This window comes from Tetrao urogallus (assembly GCF_951394365.1).
Source record: "Tetrao urogallus genome assembly, chromosome: 7".
Lineage (NCBI taxonomy): Eukaryota > Metazoa > Chordata > Aves > Galliformes > Phasianidae > Tetrao > Tetrao urogallus.
This window is the reverse complement of record NC_136820.1, coordinates 13,091,156-13,114,871: the sequence shown is the minus strand read 5'-3', so window position 1 is coordinate 13,114,871 and position 23,716 is coordinate 13,091,156. Positions and strand designations below refer to the sequence as shown.

The window sequence follows — 23,716 nt, the reverse complement described above, 5'->3', positions numbered from 1 at the left end:
ATTGAGGCTAACCAAAAGCTTCTTGATGTGTGCTCTGGTCTTCTCAGTTGAAAGGACACTTGGAAAAGGCTTTTAACCTTTTGTATTCCTTCATTTTTTGAGTTTACATATATTTTCATATGCCATTCCATACTGTTGGAAAAAATTGCCAAAGGGTGAGTTGTTGCTTCTGAAGAAACAACCATGAAACTTTCTGACTGTGCAGAGAAGTTAAAAAGTGTGCATGCAAATATATCTGTTGGTGATGTCTGTGGAAAGATCTAAAAATGTTAAGGAAGCATCCAGGAAAAGCTCCGTCTTTCAGGCCCTTGCTGGATGTAGAAGTTAGACATCAGTTATAAATAGACTTCGTAAGACCCAAGAAAGCCATACAAAGTCAAGAAAAAACACAATGACTTGAGCTCCTCTGACTGCAGACTTTCTGAAAAGCACAAGGTTTTGGTGTTGCCAGTTCCATTCTTCATCTCTTGTTTGCTTTTCTATTCCAGTTGGCTGTGGAAAAGAAATGTGTTTTACTTGTGGTGCTGTTCCTCACTGAGGATGCCAACCCAGGATGGAAGAGTTGCTGTGTTTTTTATCTCATTTTTTTTTCTGTCATATTTGTCCTACTTTTTCTTCAGCTATGAATATCTTTGGCTTAGTTTGAGATTTGTCATTCTATCACCTACAAAATCCCGTAAACAGGCCTATGAGTTGGTAGTATCCTCTCATCACTGCTATAATTGGCCTGAAAGAACCCTCCAGCCCTCAGAAATTAATTAATTAAAAATCCTTTGTACAACAGAGTGTTAACAAAAGATCATTTTCCTAGTGTGAGTTGTAAAGTGATATTTGGACAATTTATTTGTATTTACTTTGCCTTATTTTATCTTCCATTCAGTAGCTAAGGGAATTGTGTAGCAATTGGACTTTAAATGAGATGAAGCAGCAACTGGAAAACACTCAGATCAGAGTGAAATGGATTGTGTGTGTTCACAATTGGTTAAATAGCGCATGCTTTTATGAAGAGCCATGTGTTGTAATTGTATTTTTTTTATATAAAATATGTATTTTGATAGGCAAAGTCAATGTATCAGTGTTGCTGGGGAATCTTTCCAAGAGTTTACTTTCAAGTGGATAAAAGAGTACAAACTTGGGATAGTCAAAGGTGAATACAAACAAATTGGCCAGTCCATTAGCATAGCTGTCCAGCTGTGTTCTAGGCTATAAGGCCACTCCAAAACCACAAGCCCAACTACCTCAGAAGCCTGCCAAGGAGCCAGCTGCTGCTAATAAAGCAGACTCTACAACTTGGCATCTGAGGCCTGTGATTCCTATCCAGAAGAAACTGTATTTGAAAAATATTTAAAATTTGTCTTTTTAAAGAGTATATTGCTTTGGAAGAAAAACACTTTAGACCAAACTTGCAGCAAGTGAAAAACTATATAAGAGTGCTGTGGTTGCCATGGGAAGATAAATACCGTTCTTGCGTAAGGAGGTTGGATGTTGGAAGGAGAAGTGTTGTTCATTTTGAAACTAAGCAGGCTTCTGGTTCAGCATTTCTGGGTTATTGAGTAAGAAGGACCAAGCTATCTCATTATTCACACTTAGCTGTGAGTGTTTGTATGAGGCACGTTGTTTCTGAGGGCTTGGTGTTCGGGTGTAAGTGTAAGGGTGCTTTTCTGAAACTGGGTGGGAATTAAGTACGTTAATTTCTTACTTTTAAATAGTGAAAAAGAAATTTCATTCATTTATCAAAGATGAAAACAAATGCTATTAGCCAGCCATGCTAAATTAATAAGCTGCTCGGAATGATCTACAAACCAGTTCATTCCCCCCAACTCCCCACTGAATAATGAAGCATGAGAATTGAAAAATGAGATGGTTACTTGAAAAATTAACAGCCAAGCAGTCTTTGAATTCCAGTTCCCTTTTGAAGTAAAACATGTAGATTTTTGCATAATTATTTCTTCCAAGTGCTGCAGGTCCGGCGCTCAACTGCATTGGGAAAATGCCTTTCCCAGGTGGCTGCAGTTGCTGGCAAGGTGTTTGGAGACTGTGGAAAGCTGGGTTCTTGTGGCAGATGGTTTAACTGCTTTGCCCCAGCCATGGAGCAAGTTGATGGCAGGAGGAGACCTGAGTTTGCTTCCAGCAGGTGTGCACGGCTCCCCAGACAGTGCCCCCTTTGGCACCATTTGGAATCCTGCGGCAAGAGTTCCCTATCTGGGATCATCATCAGGTTGCCATTCATTTCTTTCAGTCCAGATATTACGTGGAGATTAACGAAAAGACCCTTTGCTCATTTGGAGGCAAATTACATACTTCTACATGCCATCAGTCATACACTCCTCGACTCAGGAAATGAGAATCCAAAGCTTTCTTCTGACCTGAAGCTTTTAGCCTGGCAACCAGCCAGAAGATGTCATCAGCCCCAGTGCAGGCGATTTTGTAGTCTTTCTGCAGACGGCATGGTGTATTGGAGTACCCTTTAGGGTATCTCTGAGTGCTGGGGTCACCCTGAGTGTGTGTGTGTGTGTGTCCCTACAATCCGAGCAGCTCCTGCGTGAGAGACCTGCTATCCCATGGCCTAGTTCTCTGGGTATCCTGAGGACTTGACTTTTTTCTTTTTTTTTTTTTTTTTTTTTTTTTTTTCCTTCCCATAGCTGTGGCCTCAAAAAATCAGTGTAAGTGTGATTCAAGTTCACTTCTAGGTCCCCATTCAGTTGGCTGAGGGGGATAAAATGGCTTAAGCTTAAATTAGAATTAGGCCCCTAGTGCTTTCCTCTGCATGAGGATAAAGATCTTATAATAGAGTGAAAACTGTTCTTTATATTCCAAAGGTATATTTCCACTTGTCTTTTTTTTTTTTTTCTTATTAGGTTGGTGCGAGAATAGGCCATTTACTCGTTATCCCTCTCAAACACATATATAATAATAACAATTAATAATTTAAGTACACAGGATTTTATTGACTTGCAGAAAATTTTGGCTTTGTATCCTTACGCTATTTACGTGCGTTCAGTGTTCAACTTGGGAGCATGAGGATGAAGCAGTGAGAATGTTACCTCTTTTTTAATTATCAGTGCTCAAAATGTGCGAAATTATTATGGAATGTTTCCCGTGCTGTGATACAGGATGTCCTCATTTACCTCTGCAGCAGCCCCAGAGTTTTCTGAGATTGAAATGTGCTTTCTGCCAGGATGCCTTAAGACACATGGTTTATCCATTGGGTGGATGTTAGTGCTGTCTGAGGTTTGATCCAGCCATGTCCTCAGCACTGCATGCAGCCAGGCAGCTCCCCATGGTGGTGCTGGGTATGCTACATGAATCCGTTCCTGGGAATGACATTGAAGCTTGGCTGGCTGAGGATTACCCAGTGGTAAAGTGTGTGTGCAGGGAAATATGATCTGTATGTACTAAGTGCTTTTGATTGTCAGCAGAAGTATCTGCACAGATACTGGGAGAAGGAAGCACGTTGCCCTTTCTCTTTTCCTGGGGATCAGAGTGAATGTCATTACTTGCTAGTTTGGTGATCCCACTGTCTATTAAGCTGATTTTTCCTTTTAGTGAGTCCTGTTTGAGCCACATTACAACCAGACTGGATTGTAGAGAAATTCTGATGTCCTGACACCTGATGAGTTCCCACTGTCATGGTTTAAATGAGAGAAATGGGGAAGGAGGAAGGAGAAGGCAGCAGGAAAGGCATCACTGTGCGCATGGTGTTTCATGTGTTTCATCAAAGCCTTTGAGCTTCACCCATCACTGATGCTCCCTTTAAGTTCTCTGACTTTTTGGGGCTCCTCTAAGCAAAAGGGACTTGTTTGAAAGAGACTAAAGCTCCTAAGTTAAAAGTACCTATCCACTCAGGATTCTGACTTTTTTTTTTTTTTTTTATGTGCGTAATTATAAGCACTAAAGTATGAGCACTGAAATGAAAGGAACTCTTGATTAGCGTGATCAGAATAACTCACAGCCTTCAATATTTTCTCTTCAAGACCTAAATACAGAACTAGCACAGCAAAAGTCACTAAAAATGTCATTGCTGCTATAATGAAAATTGCATACGTTTTGCCCTTACTTGGCCATCGTGGTTAAGTTGGCATTGGCCCAGCATTTACCTGCAGCTGCAACCGTGTTAGCAAATTACATTGATCTTCTTGTGGAAACCAGCTCTTTCCCAAAGCATCTCCGAGCTCCCCAGACTTTCTCCCTTGCTTTTCCACGTAGGTCACAACAGGGTCAGGGCATGTCCTCATCCTGCCATGCACTCTGTTGCAAGCAAATGTGCTGAGCCAGGAATGGTTGCAGCAGCTGAAATCCAGTGTGTTGCCCCAGGTTGGAGGTGCTTAGGTAATTTTACAATGTGAGGTTGCGTCTTCTTTCATAGCATGTGTTTTTCAGGGGATTTAGAAGATCGTATTGTTTTCCATTTGAGAATACTTCCTTTCTGAAGCCATGCTTTTCAGTGGTTGTGTGTGGTTTGTGGTTCCTCAGAAGTGGGTAAGTTCCCAAGAGTGGGAGGTGCTGTTCTATCCTACTTTTCCAAATCCTGTTTTCTGTTTTGAAAGACATTCATTATGACAGAATGTTTCCAGGCTACTTTGTTTCTCCCTCTCTCAGGCTACCAAACCCCTTTCCACTTGCCCATGTGTGTACTGGATGCTCCTCTTGTCTGGATAAGATTATTATGCTTCTGGTATCAGCTCTCATACATTTGGCTGGATATTCTTATTTTTATCTTGGAATACTCTTAAAGCAGATTGCATTAAACTTCTTTCTGTAATGCTAATTGTTCCTGAGTATCCATCCTTTCAGAGACTTATTTTGAGATCTAGATAAAGTAGCCTCATGATCTAGCAGCTTTAATTCTAGTAAAGTGGAGAGTAAAATAATGCACTTTGTAACCAAACCTAGACACCACATCCTGTCTCCTTTTTGTGAGGGAATGAGTGACTAGACACGGACAGGGAGGACAGGAGGAGAACGTCTTTTGTTCGTAGCTACCGGGGCAAAGCACACAAGTGTACAGCTCTTATTTTCCAGTAACAGCCTCTTTTCTCTTCTTTCCAGCAGTCATATGCACCAGCTCCCCACCCCATGGCTCCTCCCAGCCCCAGCACAAACAGCAGCAACAACAGCAGCAACAACAGCAGTGGAGAGCAGTTGAGTAAAACCAACCTGTATATTCGAGGCCTTCCACCCGGCACCACTGACCAGGACCTTATCAAGCTGTGCCAGCCGTAAGTGCCATTAAAGTACTTGCTTCTTTGGGCAGGAAAATATCTTAGCTGATCTTTCAGTTGTCAATAGCTATGTCTTCTGAAAGATGTCAGAAGCTTCCGGCACTTGAAGGTTAACTATTATTCATAGAGTTTAAACAGCTCATTAATGCCCTGAAAACTTTCTGGTAATGAGTTTTCGGGGATAGAGAGATGAGGACCTTCACACTGACTTATGCTTATCTGGTTTATTTCCTGTGTAAAATTTAGAAGAAAAAAAAAAAAAAAAAAAGGACTTGGAGACTTGCATGACAAATAAACTCCCTAATGACAGATTTTATGGTTACAATAATCTGTGAATCATAAGTTCAGGAATGACAAAACATGGGTGTTCCCACCTCAACTCATTTATCACATCTTTTGAGGGCTGTGTCACACATTGCTGGTCTGATAGATTGACAAGTATGAAACCCACGGAAGGTGGCCTTGAAGTAAACATCTAGTTAACTGCAGTTCCACTGAGAACTGATGATGTAGAAAGTAGCGCCTTCTTCCCCTCTGTTTATCTGCAGAGTCATATTTGCAAATTCTATTGATAAATATCCATTTTATTGTGTTTTATCACTGGAGAGGCAACAGTAAGGAGCTCTGTGCTCCTCATGCATCATCAACAGAACAGTTTCCGAAAACACTGCACCTGGTTAACCCTCCTCACTTGACTGACTAGTAAGTAATAAAGGTAGACATGAGAACCTGATTTGATTTCCAATGTCTTAATTACTATTGATTAAGTGGGAGGGAGATAATCCAGTTTGCGATTCCAAACAGCGATATCTTGGGTAGAATTTAGAATAACACTTTTTTGTGTGTGTCAGAATAACATCAAGCCATTAAAAAAAAATTTATCTCCCTCCTCTGTGATATAGGAGCAAAGTGCTTTTGTTGTAAAATAGTTTCTTCCACAAGACAACAGTCTTCTTGATGTTTTTTTCATTGCAGATCAGCATTTTCAATATAGACCAACAAATGTTGGTAAAGTAAGGAGCAGCCTGGAGCTTACCTACTGATGTGAACCAAATTGCTGTTGTTTTAAAATTTGGAATAAGACTAAGAATGTAATGGGATGTTATATACTTTGTCTTGTTGCTCTTCCCGGTTCTCACCAGAAGAGCCAGAGAATTCCCCTAAACGTGTCTTATGAATACACAACTGACCAGAGCTGGAAGTAGAAGACTTATTGAAGTGAGATGTGAACTTCAGTAGAGCAGGGTTACCTTGGGAGTCTTCTCTGTGACCTTGTCTTTGTGAAGTAACTACAACTCAGATGCTCACAGGAGTAGTGTGCTGGGTATATTTCATATTGGATGCAAGTTCAATTGTGAATGTACCTTCCTGACATTTATGCAAACAATATTCATTGACACTTCTCACTTGTGACAGCCATGGGTAACCCCAGCTTGAGGGCCAGATTCTCAGCAGGTATAAACTGACTGTAGCTCTGCTCATATTCAGAACGCAAATTTGCTGGATGACTTACAGCAATCTACCCTTTCCGAGCTCAGACAAATATTTTCAGCTGAGCAGGAATGAGCTAACTATTCCTGCAGGTGCCTCACAGCAGTGGTATTTGGTGCTGCAGTCAAGATGTGAGGCACAAGGCAGCTGTGGGTTACTTGAACCCAGTTCAGAGAGTGCATTCGTACCCCTTGTCTGTGCATGGGAAAGGCACATCAACTATCCGAGAACTTCCTTTTGGCACTGCACTGTGGCAAAATTTTAATGTGCTTCACTAAACTTAATCTGGTCTGTGATTAGAGAGCTTTGTCTTGCTATCATGGAGTTCCTGTGTGAACAGATGTGCTGTAAGAAAAATGCTGACATTTATTTTGCTGATTTTCTATCCTTTGGCTGCATGGATTTAAGGACAAACTGGATAGTTGTTTTGAAGTATTTATCAAAGCAAAAGGGAAAGACAATGTAGGAAAAATTAAATGTGAAAATACAAGAATTTGTCATGATAACATGTATACTCTTAAAGTATTAGATGGCAAGATATTTTCTTCACCTTTGCTGTTGGTTATGTAGTAGAGATGGATAAAAGTATAGATCCCTGCTTTCTTAACTCATAAAAATGAAAACAAAAAACAAAAAAATACAGTACATACAACAGCAGCCTGCAGTTGTGTAAGTAATGTAGTAAAATAGTAATATACATTATATTATTGTACATATAATTATGTATACATACAGGACATACGTTTGTGTCTTTAGAAGTGGTTGCCTCCTAAACAGCTTTCACTTAACCCCCTTAACTGGGGTCTCATCACACAAATGAAAGATGCCGAAAAGGTATTCCCAAAACAGCTGAAGGTGCTGGTTTCTGGACTTCCTGCATAGATGTAATGATCTAATTTGTTACAAGATATGAGGTGAGAACTTGAATTTCATTCTGTGAATCACAGTATTATTTGCAATGCAGGATTTGTAGAGAGCAGCTTTTCGGAAAGGTGTTCACCAAACCTTTTTATGCCCAGGATGTAGCCTGGGCTCCCCTAGGGCTGGCTGCCAGCGCTTTGTGAGCCCTTCTGAATCCATGTCCTCTGCTGCAGCATGTGACAGTGCTGCCAGCGGTACAACTGTCATTTGCAGTGTCTGACATTTGGCAGGTCTGAGGAATGATGTTCTAAAAACACAATAATTCTCTCTCAGAAGTATAGGGACTGCTGGAAATGCTTGTGGCTCTGTACATTTGTCATAGCATATCCCATTTCCAGGTTTATTTGAGCAAGAGAGCCACCCTCAACGTGATGTGTAACATTTTTTTGTTTAATTGCTTTCTGCCAGGTGGCTATGGAAGAGAAACTGTTTCATCAGAATTGTTTGATAAAGTGCAGAGCTGTCTTGGTGGATCCTGTGTGCATTTTTGTATTTCTGCTGCGTGTGTTTAGGTTGTGTGTATAGAACATAGGACAGAAAACTGCAGACTGGAGTACCATTGATGCTTGAAGTGCAGAGTCCATTACACATGATGGCAGACATTTCTGACAAATGTTCAGACACTATCAAACCTTCTATCAATTTAAGAGTAACCTTGTCACAGTAATCTGTCAAACTGTTCATAAAACTAAAGGAAAACAAGTCATCATAGGCTGTATGGTAACTGAGTAAATAATAATAAAAATTGCTGTTGGAAGGTTTTTATTTTGTTTGGTTGAGATCCTCAGTATCTGGTTTAACATGTATTCAGCAAAGTTGCATCAAATTCTCTTTTACAACAGAGAGCTGTTAGGTTGCACTTTCGTCTTTTGGAACTTTATACAATTGTGCTGTCAAAGGTTAGTTACAATGAAAAAGAGTTGATAAAAATATTTATTAAGAATATGCTCTTCTTTTATGTAAATATATCTTTTTGTCCTGGATTCTCATAAAAGCAGAGTAAGCAGACTTCCAAAGATGGACCTTGGCCACTCTTAACCTTTCATGAATTTTCATGAATTTTCATGAAATCGAAAGAAGGTGAATGCCCATCCCTGATCATATTGATCATCAGAACTTGTTAGTCTAAAAATTTGGTTTTAAATATGCTATGAAAAAATATAGTAAATACCATGTCATTCACACTTATTACTCTGAGGTGCACAGTCTCTACTTTTGTAATGGTATTATCCATCTCAGCCAAATCTTTCCAGTCAGAACACTGTTTTTGTCAAGAGGAAAGGTAACCAACCATAAGATAAAAAATTACAGATTATAGACAGAAAAACATGCCACGTGTCTCAGTACAAAAAAAATATAAATGATTCTCTTTTGAAGTCCTTTGAATTCTCTTATGAATGCTTATCAAGCATTCATATGACTTGTCACTCATATTGTCATGCACTGTATTTTATTTCATCCTGAAGAGTTCCAAATTCTCTTGAAAACATACACAGATGGCTTAGTCCCCCACTGGTGTAGTGGACACATCACATTTTTACTTAGTATGTCCTAGTGGAGAAGGGAAAACTCACAAACGGAACATTTACTAATTTGAAACATTTTTCATTTCACAAACTTACAGTTTCTCTCAGAGGATTTTGTTATTTCTGCCTGTCTTTTCTTACATGTGTGTGCTGAAGAAGACAGATTCAAAATATCTTAAAAAGATAAAGTTATTTTTGGAAAACAGAATGGGAATTTGGGGAAAGAGATCATGCTTTTGTTTCCCTCCCCTCCTCCACCGAAACCAACACAAATTTCTGACAAGAAAAGTTGCCTTAAAAACCAGTAACATATGACAAAAAAAAATCACATCCTTGTGCATTCCATACTATAAGACACTGGCATGTATTGAAAAGAAAATCCCTGTCAGTCTTGAGTCACTCATGAATTTTTCATGCCAAGTTTATGGTCTAAAAGAAATCTGTTTCAACCTTCTGATGTCTGATAGTTTAAACCTACCTATATTTTTTTTGTTCTAAGCTATTTCTCCCCACCTGCACCAGTAACGTACCTTCTCTAATCTTCAATTTCTATTGCTCTTCTTGTTTGGGTTAACTATCTCATTGCCCTTCAACAAATTTGGACTTTTCTTGTGATCCAGAGGTTATAAGAGGACTTAATTAAATCAACAAAGGAAAAAAAATTAGCCATACATAAAGATCAGAAAGTGCGTGGATCAAGCTGACTTTTGCGGAAGATGAACCAGTTTCTCACATATGTATATATAGCATTCTAGGTATGAGAAATTCACACCAAAGTTATCATTATTTGTCTCCTTGACAAGTCATTGTGTGTCAGATGTTAGCCTTTCATCCCTTTCTGACTGTCCTTGTTGTTGTCCCCGTGGAACCTCTGAATAAATATTCCAATCACTGCTGTTTGGATTCTGCTAAAGAGCTAGCACCAAGGATAATGTAACTGAGGTTATTAATTGACAATACACAGATTATCTAATTCACAGAATCACAGAATGGCCAGGGTTGGAAGGGACCTCAAGGATCATCAACCCCCCTGCCACATGCAGGGCCACCAACCTCCACGTTTAATACTAAACCAGGCTGCCCAGGGCCCCATCCAACCTGGCCTTGAACACCTCCAAGGACGGGGCATCCACAACCTCTCTGGGCAGCCTGTTCCAGTACCTTACCACTCTCTGGGTAAAGAATTTCCCCCTGATGTCCAACCTAAATCTCCCCTCCCTCAACATAAAAACATTTCCCCTCGTCCTACATGTATCAACCCTTTCAAAGAGTTGATTCCCCTCCCCTCTGTAGGCTCCCTTTAAGTATTGAAAGGCTGCAATGAGGTCACCCCGCAGCCTTCTTTTCTCCAGGAAATTCTTGAACTGTTTTTGAAATGAACTCTGTACAGTCCTTTTGCCCCACAGAGAACTGGTTGAGGTTTCAAAGGGGGTTCAAGGTGCCTTTCAGGACAGCGTCTCTTGTTAATAGCTTCAACAAGTACAAAATTTCCAGTTAGTGCAAGTTTTATAGCAAGTTCACAATGGCCAGTTCTGCCACCTGTTAAATCAGCTTGAGTTTGAAATCCCTGGCTATTCTTATCCTCTTTTGTGAAAGTAACAAAAGTTTGTATTATATGAGCTCCAATTAAAAGGTAAAGAAAACATAATTCCTTCCTTTCCTCCCTTTTCCCTCTCACATTAGAATGATAAGTAGAAAATACTGCTTTCAGTTATACTCAAAATAAATTTTAACCAAAATCAAATTTTCTTAACAAGTTCAAAACCAAAAGTAAATCTAGGAATTTTTATCCAGTGTAAATGGATGTTCTTGTCCTGGCCTTGCTCTCGGCAAAGCCGTACTATCTGTGATGTGTAATAGTAGAGTATTAGCCTGTTTCTGCTGCTGTGCTGTAAGTTGTCATTTTGTTAAGGTAACAGAATGTCCCAGGTTCTGCAACACTGTGTATATTAAAGCAGAGTATACTGCGGCTGCAGTACTAAGTCAAACAAATCAACATCTCTCCTGTAATTAGCAGTGCTCGGCACCATTGCTCCATGAGATTGCATAGACTGAAAAGGTGAGAGAGTGCTCACCCAGTGGTATTAGCTCATATAGGAACTGAGGGGCATCACATTGTTCCTGCTTAAATCTTGGATATTTTGGTTCAGTATCCTGGTAATAAGAGAGGTGAATGGCTCTGCAGTAACTGGGAAAGTCTGCTCAACAGATCAGGTGTCGTGGGAAGCAAAGAAAAACTTATATTAAAGGGCAGAAAAGAAAAAGATACCAAAACAACAACAACAAAAAAAATCTTTTTTATTCCAAGTAGAGTTGGGTCAGAACAGTCCCAGGATAGAGGTATCACTGGACCAAATAGAGCAGAGGTGCCCTGCTGGACTGAATAGGATGAGTCAAAGTTGTGAGGGTTCTGCATGGGTTTGTTCCTTCATTTTAATTTGCTTATTTAGGTCAGACTGAAATACATGGATACATCATTTTGGAGATGTCTGTATTATTCACAAGTTCTTTGTTCCTGAGACTTTCCTAAAAGAAGATTAAGGTAGATGGGAGAGGGAAGAAAAAAATGAATTTCAAGTTAATATTCTAAGTCAAAATGACAAAAGCAGAAAAAGAACACAATGCCATGGATGTGATTTGTTGCTTATTGCACTGAAGATATCTTCATAGTAATGGACCTTATTAATGCTGTAAAACATCATTTTGGAGTTCCTCTGGATCCAGAAGGTGTATTTAAGTGAACTTGAGTTTTGTCTGAGTTGTTTTGCAGTTTTAGACTCATTATACATGTAATACATATTCTTAGAGTGTATGTATGTACAGACATGGATGAGCACAGGTGTGTTTTCTTCTACCTATTATGACTTTAAAATTATTTGTATATTCATTCCTCATTACAGTCATCTGTAAATGTCTTCTATTGTTTAAATACAAACATTAAAGTTGCCCCAGCAGGCAGGGAACCAATCCTTTTCTTACCTATCCTCTTTCATCAGGGAAAACAAAAACTCTAGGTCAGCACATGCCCACAGCACTTACAGAGAGCTCCATCTGGGATGTAAACGTTCTCATTGTCAGAAAGAAAGGCAGAAAAATAATCTGCGCAAAGTAATAAATGAGCACCTGCACTCTTTGCTGTTTTGAATGTGCCCGTCTTTTCACTGGAGTGTGACAGAGTGTCAGGGAGAGTTTCTCATCTCCTTTCAAGCTGGATGAACCCGATTTAATGGAAGATAGGGGAGGAGACAGCATTTTCAGACACTGCTGCTGAAAACATTGCTTTTGATGAATTTTAATTAAAGTCCTTGGGAAAAAAAAAAAAAAAAAACAAAACCTACACAGAAAACTGAGTGCTCTTAATGTAAATATTGAGTCTTCAATGTACTCGTGTGAAGAGTATGATTGTAACAGCCACTTGTTTTGCTTAGTGTGCAGGAAGGGGCATAGAAAGAGGGCAAACCCACTTAATCACTTAATGACTGCCCCTGATTTGTTCTGAAATATGTGTTTCTGGTCTTTCCTTGTCTTCCTCCTCTTCCCATTTCTCCAGCATATTTTGTGTACAGCCAGTCAACCATGGCATGAGCCATACGTGAGGCTGGCCTTCTTACTTTCACTGATGTAAGTGTTTAGGAACCTAAAACACCCATAGCTAGAAACTATCCTCAGGATAGATAGGCTGTGCACAGTGCATGTCTGTCAGTCAAATGTCTGGTTTTGTAACATGGGTGTTGCTCTGTTGAAGGACCTTCATTACTGTTAGACTCTTGAGTCTACATTTTCCAGCCCCTCCCAAGGTGTTCTGTACTACTTGGATGCCTGGTTTCTGCTTGCCGGGGAGGAGGCTGGTTTGATGTTCTGGTGATGTCACAGAGGTTTCTGCTCTGCTGTCCTTTGGGTCATTTTGTCTTTTATGAAGGAAAGTTTTAGTTATGTTTTGTTCTTTTTGAAGCTTACCCTCTGTCTTTTTTATTTGGTTGCATTTTTTATATTAGTTGTCTGAAATTCTGCAGTGTCAATTTCAGCGAGTCTTTTAGAGCTGTTGTCTTTTAAGAAGTGATTGCAGCAGCGGGAGGGCAGACTGATGGCTGCGTGAATGCACAGAGCGTGAGAAGGAAGCAGGAAGCTCTGAAACTGGGATGGGGTTCACTCTCTTCAGGAGTCACTGACTTTCAGGAGATGATGGAGACAATGTTTGTGTTCTGACATTTGTGTAGCAGGAATGTTTCTGTAACCTTTATCCAGAAGGTATGACGCAGATGATGTTCTGATCTGTTTGAGAAGTACATTGTCCTACAGCTTTGCTGTAAGGAAACAATATCAGCTATGCTTAATAACACTCCAGCTCTCCTTAAACAGGAATAACCTGAGCACTGCTTCCAGCTAATGGCAGGAATCGTAGAGCATGGCTGTAATTTCTATACAAGGGGAAGTGGCAGGCCAGCTTTGATGGCAAAGCTATTGAATATTATCAGCACTAAAACAAAAATGTCATTGTATTCAGTTGCTAGACTTCCCCATACCGCTCCAAACAAGTATAGACAAGAGCTCTGTGCTATGTAGCATGCAGTGTTCTTCATTCCAAGTATTTGGTAACTTCCCAGAATTATTTGTGTGACAAGCGCCGCTCTTAGTTTTATATTAAAAACTAAAACATCTTGGATTTTTTTTCAAAAGATGTTCAGTAGAGAAGGAATTTCTTAGAATTTTTGCAGCTACGTCAGAGGTTTTCTGTCTGCCCCGTTATAAAACTGAGACAGGAAAGATGGAATGTTTTCAGCTTAATTTTTGGAAGATGTTGAACTGGAAAGGTTTTCTCTTTGGATGTGAATTTTCTGTGTTCCCATTGTAAGCCATGGGGAAAGTGGAGAGTTCTGGATCCTCATTCTCTTGGGTTATTTGAAAAGTAGCTGCCCTAGTGGCAACCTCAAGTGAAATAAAGATGGTAATAGCTGTGTGACACTTCAGGTCCTATTCAGAAAAATGTTTTCTGCTAATGAACACCCAGTCTCGTGTGAGCTTTGTGGAAGCCCAGCAGTCTGTTCAAATAGCTGTTACTGCAAGATCAGAGCCATATTATTGTTTCAGTGTAATGCAGGTAATCGGTGAAGCATTTATGGCTGCTACTGCCTGGTGATCACACAAAAAAAGGAGAATAGGCTTGCTTTCCTCACTTAAGCTTTTCAGTTCAGCATTTCCATTTACCCCTGGGATTATAATCCAATTATGAAACTTCAATTATTTTCTGCGAATCATTGATTCGTGATGAGCGTTAACTTTTCAACTTTTTTATAGTAGTCACCTAGTAATTAAAGGGGGTAAAATACATAGGTTACTCTGAAAGTAATGCTTTCTATTTACTACCATGGAAGCTACAGCAGATATGAAGAGCACAATAAACACTGTTTGATAGAGCAGAGCTATGGAGCATTCTTTTCCAGTATAGTCTCTGCCATTAGCTATGCATTTTTGCCAGTGACGAACAAGAGCCTGCATGTTGCTCTTGTCACGATCAGCACCAGCAAAGGTGACCCACTGTCACTGCTGCCACTGCTGAAACACACCACTCACCACTTCACTGTGCTCACATTTACTGTTTGGTCTTCATGTTCCTTCAGAAATGTTGATGAATATCAGTGAGTGCCTTTTTTTTTTTTTTTTTTTTTCCCCACATGGAGGAATTCAATCACGCACCTTTGCTTCACATGCACTTCCATGTCAGAAACCATTCTGTCCCTCTGCTGCCATCTGTCACATGACAACAAAATGTAATAGAATATTGTTGGGAAGGTTCAACCTCTACTAGCATACCTCCAACATCTGCCTCTGATGTTGTGCAAAGCAGGAGGCATTACTTTGGAAGTGTCCCTTATAATTCACAGGTTCATACAGTTTAGCATTTAGAATAGACCATGGGATGATCTAGCATTATTTCTAGCATTATTGTCTCTTGGATTCAGGTCTTTAAATTTGCCTTGTTTGCTCCTAGACTGAATGCAGCAGTCTATTTGTGTTAAGAATATCTTTCAGAAAAGCACCCCTCTGGATCTGAGAATATGAAAGCAATAGCAAACCTACTGCTTACGCTAACGATTTCTTGCTGTGGTTAACCTTGCTCCCTGTTCAAAATTTGACTGATTTCTAAAACGACTTTCTGGTGCACATTTTCACCTCTTCATTCTTGATGTAATCAGATCAAAGACTTTTCCAATTCTCTCCCTCTCTGCCCCTCCTCCTACCAGATGGACATACGTGCTATAATCAAGTAACTTTTCCGACTTTTTTTCTTACTAATAAGAATAGATGGAGCTGTTTAAGTTGATGATTACAAGATAGTTTTCTCCAGCCTTTTGATAATTTAATCAAGGGCTATGGATGATATCAGTATTCATTTCAGTCTTCTTAAAAATAATTATTTGAGGTTAGAAATCATTTCCTTTTTGTGTTTTTAGAGATTTGTTGTAATGTGTAGTTTATGTATCATATCTATTTGTATGTGTCTTTAAATGAATGAAGCAAAGCTGGAATAGATGTGTTCCTCGGCAGAACAAATAACACTCAAAGACTGATCAGTGTTGTTCACTAAGGTGCATTGCACATTCAGTGGAGTTCACAGTGCCCTGGTGCCTAAGCTGTGTCAGAACCAGAAGCTGTCATCTCCACCTCTGTGGTTTGATTACCTTTGGTCATGAACCAAATAGATGTCTGTCTATCCTTAGCTTCCCATAACAAAAACCCATCTGATGAGAGATCCGTAGTGCTCTTTGAGCTTCATTTAAAAAACAAGGAATTTGGATCTAAGCCATGTCTAGTTGAGTTTAGTACAACTTAATTTCTCAGCTCATCTTTAATGCTTCTAGTCTCTTCCTCCTTACTTACATCAACACCAAATTTAGGCTTGTCAATTAAATAGAATATAGTTATGAAGGTTTTTAAAATTATTCTACAATAATTTAGTGCAAATATTTTAATACACAGCTTACTGAGTGTTGTATGAACTCAATAATTAATTCCTTTCACATAAATTAATCATACTTATGTAATCACATAGTTGAAGGATGGGACAGTCTTCTGACTTGTAGCAATTGCTTCTAAACAGGAAGGAAATTTAATGACTACTATGGACCAAAACGGTGTATGACCAAGTCATTAAGAAGATTTAAATGAAAGAAGGACAGTATACTCCTAGAATGATTTTGCATCTTACCTGGCATAATAGAACTAAAGATGTGACTACAGGTCTTACAGGTGTGAGAGACAAACTCTAATGATAGAATCATAGAATGGTTTGGGTTGGAAGGGACCTTAAGATCATCTAGTTCCAACCCCCCCGCTATAGGCAGGGACACCAGGTTGCTCAAAGTCCCATCCTGTGGTCTTGAATGCTTCCAGGGAGAGGGCATCCACAACCTCACTGAGCAACCTGTTTCAGTGTCTCACCACACTCACAGTAAAGAATTTCTTCCTAATATCTAGTCTAAATCTACCCTCTTCTGTTGCTACGTGCTCTTCTAAAAAGTCTTGAAGTCCAGGAGGCTGCTAATAATGATACAGCTGTAAAATTCTGTCAGTGCTTTTAGGACCTGCAGTTGTTTCATCCCTATTTTCAGTGAGTAGTAAGAAAAACCTGGCTTTGCTGAAACTTGGATTTCTGTTGTTAGTTCCTGTTAGGTTCTGCATTGGTTAGTGGTTTTTTAATACACTTTGAAAAAAAGCAAGGATTTATCTTAATTGTGAGAACAAGTCTTTTCTCCCTGATGTGCAGTTGCTATGCTCTGCTAGGGACCAACGATGTGCCATGGAATTGAATAATCTCTATTTCTTTTTTTCCCTTTTACCTCTTTCCCCTTGCCTCATTTTCTTCCCCTTGTGTAAATCCCCTATAAAGACGGGTATTTCTGTATGGTAGTCAAGCTCACCATTAGCTGTTGGTTGGGGGTGCAAGTGTGGTGAAGAAAACAGTCACATTAAATCTCCTGCCCTAGGATCGTTACAGCGAATGCACATGTGGCATTTTAATCTCTCTGCAAAGACTTCTGAAGGGGATTTCTTAAGGACTGCACCACTCGTTAGTAGCTGTCACCAGCACTCCTCTCAGCGGAGGATTCACCGCACCTGGAGTCAAAATGTCACCAAGCCAATACATCTCTATTGCATCTGCATGCCAAGTCCCAGCAGCACTGTGTGGGGCTTGGGATGCTGAGCCTGTGAGCAGGGTCCCGGCACTGTCAGCAGATTCCCAGTGTTGGCCACTGCTTTTTTGGCTGGGCTTCTGCTGCGGCAAGCTCTCTTGTGGGATGCTGAGGTGAGCCCGGGGTCAGGCTGTGTGCCAGCATCCAAGTGCCCATCGATCCTAACAAGGCAGCCTGCCTGTCCTACTATTGGGAGGTCTGCAGCTGGTCTGCTGCGTGGGGTTCAGTAATGGTATGAGCAGCATAGCCTGCTCTCCTGTTACAGAGATCCACTAATGCTGGCATCGAGAGTGGTGGGTAATTCAATCATGCAGACAAAAATGATATTAGTATAACATTAAAGAGCTGCGTAGACTAGCAAAAGACAGGAAATTACAGAGTTCAGGCTTGAAACTTTATCCTGAACTCACCCATGTTGTGCCGAGGTGTTTGGAAATTTCCACGGAGCACATGATTCTGTGGAATCTGCAGCAAGGGAATCATCCTGCTGGGACAGAGAGGATTTCCTTGGCTGGTACCATCCAACATGAGTGAAAATTATATAAAGAAACCCTGGCACAATTTACAGAGCATATCTGAACAGTGTGAGCTTCAAATGTTGGCTTGTGCAATTTGACTCTCTCCCAGTATCACTGAAGTGCCACACCAGGATTTAGTTGCATTGACTTATTTCAGACCAAACTAAGACCTACTGATTTTTAGGGATTGCCTTTAGCTGTTGTCTTCTCCTCTGAGAGGGTTCTTGTTGCTGCTACTGTTCAAAAGGTTTGTTGTTGGTTTTGAACTTTGCTTTTGATTTCAAGACAATGCTGTTATTTATTTGAGGTAAAATTACTGAAACGAAACTGAATTATCAAAAAACAAAATAATAACAAAGCACTCTATAGCCATCCTTGAGGCTTGCTAATCTTTTTCCTTTTTTTTTTTTTTTTTTTTCCCCTGAATCTAGTAACACAACTTGGTCAGAAATACTGGTTTTACCACATAAAAAAATCCTTGGTTGGGAGAGGGTTGAGAATAAGATGTCAAGTACCTTTATCTTCTTCCTATCTGCTTCTCCTTTCTGTACCTGCAGGGATGAGCAGTTCATACAAGGAACTCATGGGTTAAGGATGAGATAAAGAGTTGATTTGCAGTGTAGCTAAAGGTGTTTACAGAGAAGGCGTAAGCTGTTTTGTGAGTAAAATTGTTTTACTTCACCCATTGGCACAACAGTTAATCAAGTGCCATGGGGAGAATCATCTGTCACTCCTAGGATGGGATTTCACTGCAATCAAAGGGGAGACTACAGATCTCCTGGAGATGGTAGAGCCAACAAGTTCATGGCTTGCAAAGCAGCTAAGAAAGCAAAAGATGCAGCACAAAGGTAGTTTCTCACATTTTCAGGCAGTTTTTGAAGGCTGTACGGAAATGCTTTCTTCCCTTGAATACTCTCTTGCGATGCTGCCTAAGTAAAACCAATGTGAGCTGCAGCTGTGCTGTTCACTGCAGTGGTGATGTACCTCGATTTGGAGTTCATTGTTGTGTGGCTCGGGGGGGGGGGGGGGGGGGGAGAGTAACATGCATGATGGTTGTTATTTTGGGGAAGGTTTTAAGATTTAAATCTACTGCAGTGAAAATACAGAGTTACAGAAACTAGCAAGAGTTATTTTGTTCTCCCAGCAGCTTATTTGGAAGTTACGTATGGCATTTTCTGGAGATGAGGTACTCTTGGAATGGTTAAGCTCAGAGGTTGTTCTGATTTTCCCACTGTGCATTTTCTGTGCTGAAGAGCTGGGGAGGAGTGCCACCGTGTCTGTCTCTGTGGTGAACAGGACAGTCATTAATGACCATGCATAGAACAGTAGGATGGCTGTATCCTAGGGGAAATCAATTTTCTGCAGAGAGCCAGGCTTGTAAAGAGTAGAAAATTTCCACTGAAGGGGAGGGGAGGAAGGGGAGACAAAATTGGCAGAGCAGGGATTAAAAAATAAAAAGACTTCAGAAGTGAGGAAAAACTCGAAAGGCTCTCTGTACAAGGGTTATTTGTTGTTGTTGTTGTTGTTTATTTGTTTGTTTTTGCTGTCCAAGTTGTTCAGATCTGAAATATGCTGATCTTAAAGGTAGGAGAGTGAATGGCTGTCTGGAGAAGCTCTGGGATGAGAGACACAGGAGAGGTTTGGGAGTGAAGGCTGCCTGAGGTTTAGACAAATGATGATTCCTTTTTAAAGCACTCTGCTTTCATGTGGATCAAAAATATAAAGAACTGATGGAGATATGAACACTACTGTCCACTTCAGTTCCTAAAGGAGCATCTGTATTGCAGATGCTTCTTGGTTTTGGAGCCAAGCAGTGAGACCTGAGCCTAAGTTAAATCTTGCTGAGGTCCATGCTGTCTGACAGGACTGGTGTAACTCGTGTCACTCACAGAGTCCCTGCATGCTTGGGACTTCAGAATACAGTCTTCCATTCATTCTCCATTCTTTTAGACTTTTGTTTCCTCTCTAAATCATGGAGCCATGGCTGTGGCACTGAGTGTTTCTCAGTTTTGGATCGCCCAGTGGCTATGGAAGTCTTTCTCCACACTTTGAATGGTTTGCCTCACCCTCTTCTTTTTTTGCTGTTTTTCTACTATTTAAACCATGTTCTTCCCTTGCAGATAAGTTGAAGAAAGCTTTTTTCTTCCGAAAATGCTGCTGTGTTGAAAAAAAAAAAATGTCCCAGGGGAGATAAGGGAACAAGATTGTAGCTGGTGTTAAATATCATCATATGGAGAACAACTCTAGTAAATTTACTTATACTTGTTTGTGTGTTTGTATATTTATGTGTATGCATCTTAAAAATGTAAGCTGACATAAATCTTTAAACCTCAGAGAAGAGGATGATCCTTTCCTGACCCTGCTCAGTATTAAAGACTAAACCAGAGATAACATTCACATAAACACTGAAGCTTGAACAAAGGAGCTGTTGTCCTGATAATGTGGGAGTCAAAAAGAAAACAAAGTCTGAATTTCGGAAATTGTCTTACAAAATGGAATGCTGTGTGTACTGTAACATTTAATAGCTATCAGAGATTGCAGAAGAGAGGAACCCATAGGTCTTTCCTTTCACCTCAGTGGTCTCTGGATCAAATCCAAAGAAAGTGAAGGTCAGGGGCATCTAGGAAATGAATAGCTGTAGTAGACCTTTTATTTTGCTTTGGCTTCTTGTTCAAAATGTTGATCTTTTGGGAACTTCCTCTGAAAGCAGAAAAAGGGAAACGAAGTGGGAGAAATGGATGCAAATGCTGTTGATGAGTGAGATTCTTAAGAGATGAGGAAAGACATGGCCTTAAATTACAGATGTTTGGTTTAGACAAGTTGGCCATTGTGTGCATTGAAGACTGTTCAGGATATGAGTTAACTTACTCATATTTATAAACATTTGCAGACTGTATGTCTGTATCTCACAGAACGTGACTTTGACTCCATGAGGATTGTCTGGATGTCCCTCTTACATTGTTTTTCTACTTTCATTGCTTCTGATGGCCTGTAATCTGCTGTTCATCACTGCTTCTGATGACCTAGAAGTAATGTGCTTGACACTGCAGATGATCATTGTAAATTTTGCGACATTCATTTTTAAATCCAGCACATTTGGCAGATTCTGTTTTGGTTGCTGAAATATTATTTACCCATATAGGATATGCTTGTTATTTATCTGTATGATAGCAGTAGTAAAGCAAATGGTACAAACACTGGCGTTTTCATAAATCCAGCAGCTCATTTTATAAAGCTGGGAATAAAATGCAGGGTGGATTTTTTCATTGTTATCCTTCCCCTCCCTTTATTCCCCCCTCAATGTTTCAGACGTTTTCAGGGGCCCGGAACATGTAACTGCCAAGCACTGTTCTTTCCCTAGCTGAGGATGTTCACTAATATTTGATGAAGATGTTGCCCTTGGTGTTGCCAACCCTCAGAAGTTTATTGCGAGGTGCACAGTATTTGTTTCTTAAACCCTTAGATCCTGGGGCATGTGATAAGATGGGAATCTCAGCTTTCAATTTAAAAAAAAAAAAAAAAAAAAAAAAGGAGGTTTCTTTCTGTTTCTGTAAAGAGAAGCTTGAAAATACAACCTTAGTCTATCACAAAGGCTTATGATATGTAAGCAAAAGAAAAGGATATCTCAAATGTATTTATTTTTTTTAGTTATTATTTAATACCTAAAGTTAATTTCATAACTTCTTGGTGTATTACTGAGCAACCTGAATTGTCAGTACTGTAGTCCTTGGCCAGTTACAGGAAGAATCGTAGGTTTGTCTCAGTGAATCACAATTCTCATTCTCCCAGAGTATGTTCAGTGCTCAGAATGAGGTTTTGACTCTTCATGTGTGTCTTTATATGGATGGAGGATCATTTTTTATTTAATTGGTTTATTTGAATTCATATAAAAACCCCTAAACCTGACTGAAACTAATTTGCTTCCAAATCAAGTGCTACTGGTCAAAATTCAAAATGCACTTACTCTGTTTTTCAAAGTCTTGCTGTTCTTGGGGAAAAACTTCTCAGCAGAATCATAAAGTATTTAAATTGTTGCTCCTTCCTTTAGATCTGTCCATTTTTGTTTCAGAAGGGATTGGTGGCAGATGTGATGGAGCACATCTTTCATCCTAGTTCTCTATCTTGGCAGAACCAACAAAATGCCTTTTTAAAGACTGAAGTTATACAGTGTATTTATTGAGTGAATCCCATGGCTTAATTAACCTCTTCCTATCCATATTAACTGTTTGTAAGTATAGGCTGAAACACAGCAATTGCCACTGTCCTGTAGGAGACTTGTGGTCAAGGGTCCAGTAGGAGAAACTGGCACATTGTGTTAAGTGACATAGTTTAGTGACAGCTATTGGTGATAGGTGGATGGTTGGACTGGATGATCATTTCCAACCTTGGTGATTAATGATTCTACAAAGTCTGAGTGAGCAATTCTAGGTTGGCTGTAGCATTTTGTTCATTTCAAGCTTGTTGGCTCTCCAAAGTGATAATTGATGCGCAGTGAGCTACAGATGTCCTAATTATTGTGAGAGTGACAGTGCACTGGGACAGGCTGCCCAAGGAGATTGTGGTATCTCCTTCTTTGGAGATATTCCAGACCTGTCTACACACCTACTTGTGTGACTTGCTGTCAGGAACCTTCTTTAACTGGGGATTTGGACTCTATGATCTCCACAGGTCCTTTCCAACCTCTATACTTCTGTGATTTCCTATTTCCTGCCCCTTGATTTTATCTTGAAGAGTGACTTTAATATTCAAAGACAGAAAATAAGGACTCAGCTGCTCTGTCCATGTAAACTAGAGTAGCCTGTTGGATTCAAAAGGATGCCATCATGTTACTAGAAACCAAGAGATAATCAAAAGTTCAATTTTTCATTACCTCTTCAAAGAGGAAGGTTATATGAAAACATCTTTGTACATCTTGGCTGATACAGCAAGGCTAATATATTGAATTATGTCCATCTCTCTTTGAGTGAAGAAGTATACCTGCTTTAGGACTTTTGCCTGGCAGTTTTGGTAAATTACCAGCAAGAACAGATTTGTTTTCTTAGAATAAATTATCATCATTGTTACAGGGATTGCACAGAGGAGAGCAAAGCACTCACTAACTGAACATGCACTTGCAAGTCCTGTGTAAGGTTGTTACTGTATCAGGACTGTAGTGGGGACTTTCCACGTCAAAAAGACCTCAGTAACTTGTGAGTCTGTAAGTATGCTTTAACCTTGATAAGCATGAATTGTCCAATTTAAGTTGAGCTAGGCTCCATACACACCTGAAGTTGTACATGTGCATGGGTATTTTGTATTATCATGGACAAATAGCTTATGAAATTCATTTTCACACCCTGTTTTTACTTTAGAGAGTTGCCTAAATAAATGAACTAAGGATCTTTGCTTTTAAAAATATATGTGGTGGAGTTAAATGAAATCCTAAGAAATTCAAAAGCGGAAGGATCATGTGCTACTTCTGGACAAGTAGTGTACACTTCTGTACTTAAAAATTCCAAAATCATGCTCTTGTTGTTTCTCCTTGAAAATTTCAGGCAGAGGAAATGCCTACTTGGGTCACAGTTCACTCTTTGGAAAACAAACATTCTGATACGGAAAACAAAAGCTTTACAATAAGTAATATTGAAGAAAAAGAAGTAGTTCTTTGATGTAGTTCCTAAAGCATGTATTTTGAAAAAAAAAAAAAAAACAACCCTAAGAAATGATTCTTATCGGAACCACATTGTTTCTAAAGACATCCCAAGTACCTGGAATTTTATCATTTGTAAATAATGAAATGGGAGCTCTGTGAACTTGAAGTCTTGCTCACACTTTTGATTCGCATGGCCTCTGTGTGAACTCTATCA

General features: G+C 39.7%; 1 protein-coding gene across 2 annotated transcripts in view; it reads left to right on the top strand.

Annotated features, from left to right (window-relative positions):
• RBMS3 (RNA binding motif single stranded interacting protein 3) overlaps window positions 1-23,716 on the top strand; it is a gene marked incomplete at both ends in the record, with an annotated part of 439,102 nt that overhangs the window by 94,996 nt on the left and 320,390 nt on the right. The window contains one exon of one of the 2 annotated variants that reach the window (XM_079538692.1): window positions 5,050-5,219. In XM_079538692.1, coding sequence (XP_079394818.1) covers window positions 5,050-5,219 — 170 coding nt within the window. The remainder of the gene's footprint in view (window positions 1-5,049; window positions 5,220-23,716) is intronic. The other variant, XM_079538691.1, reaches the window with a different exon arrangement.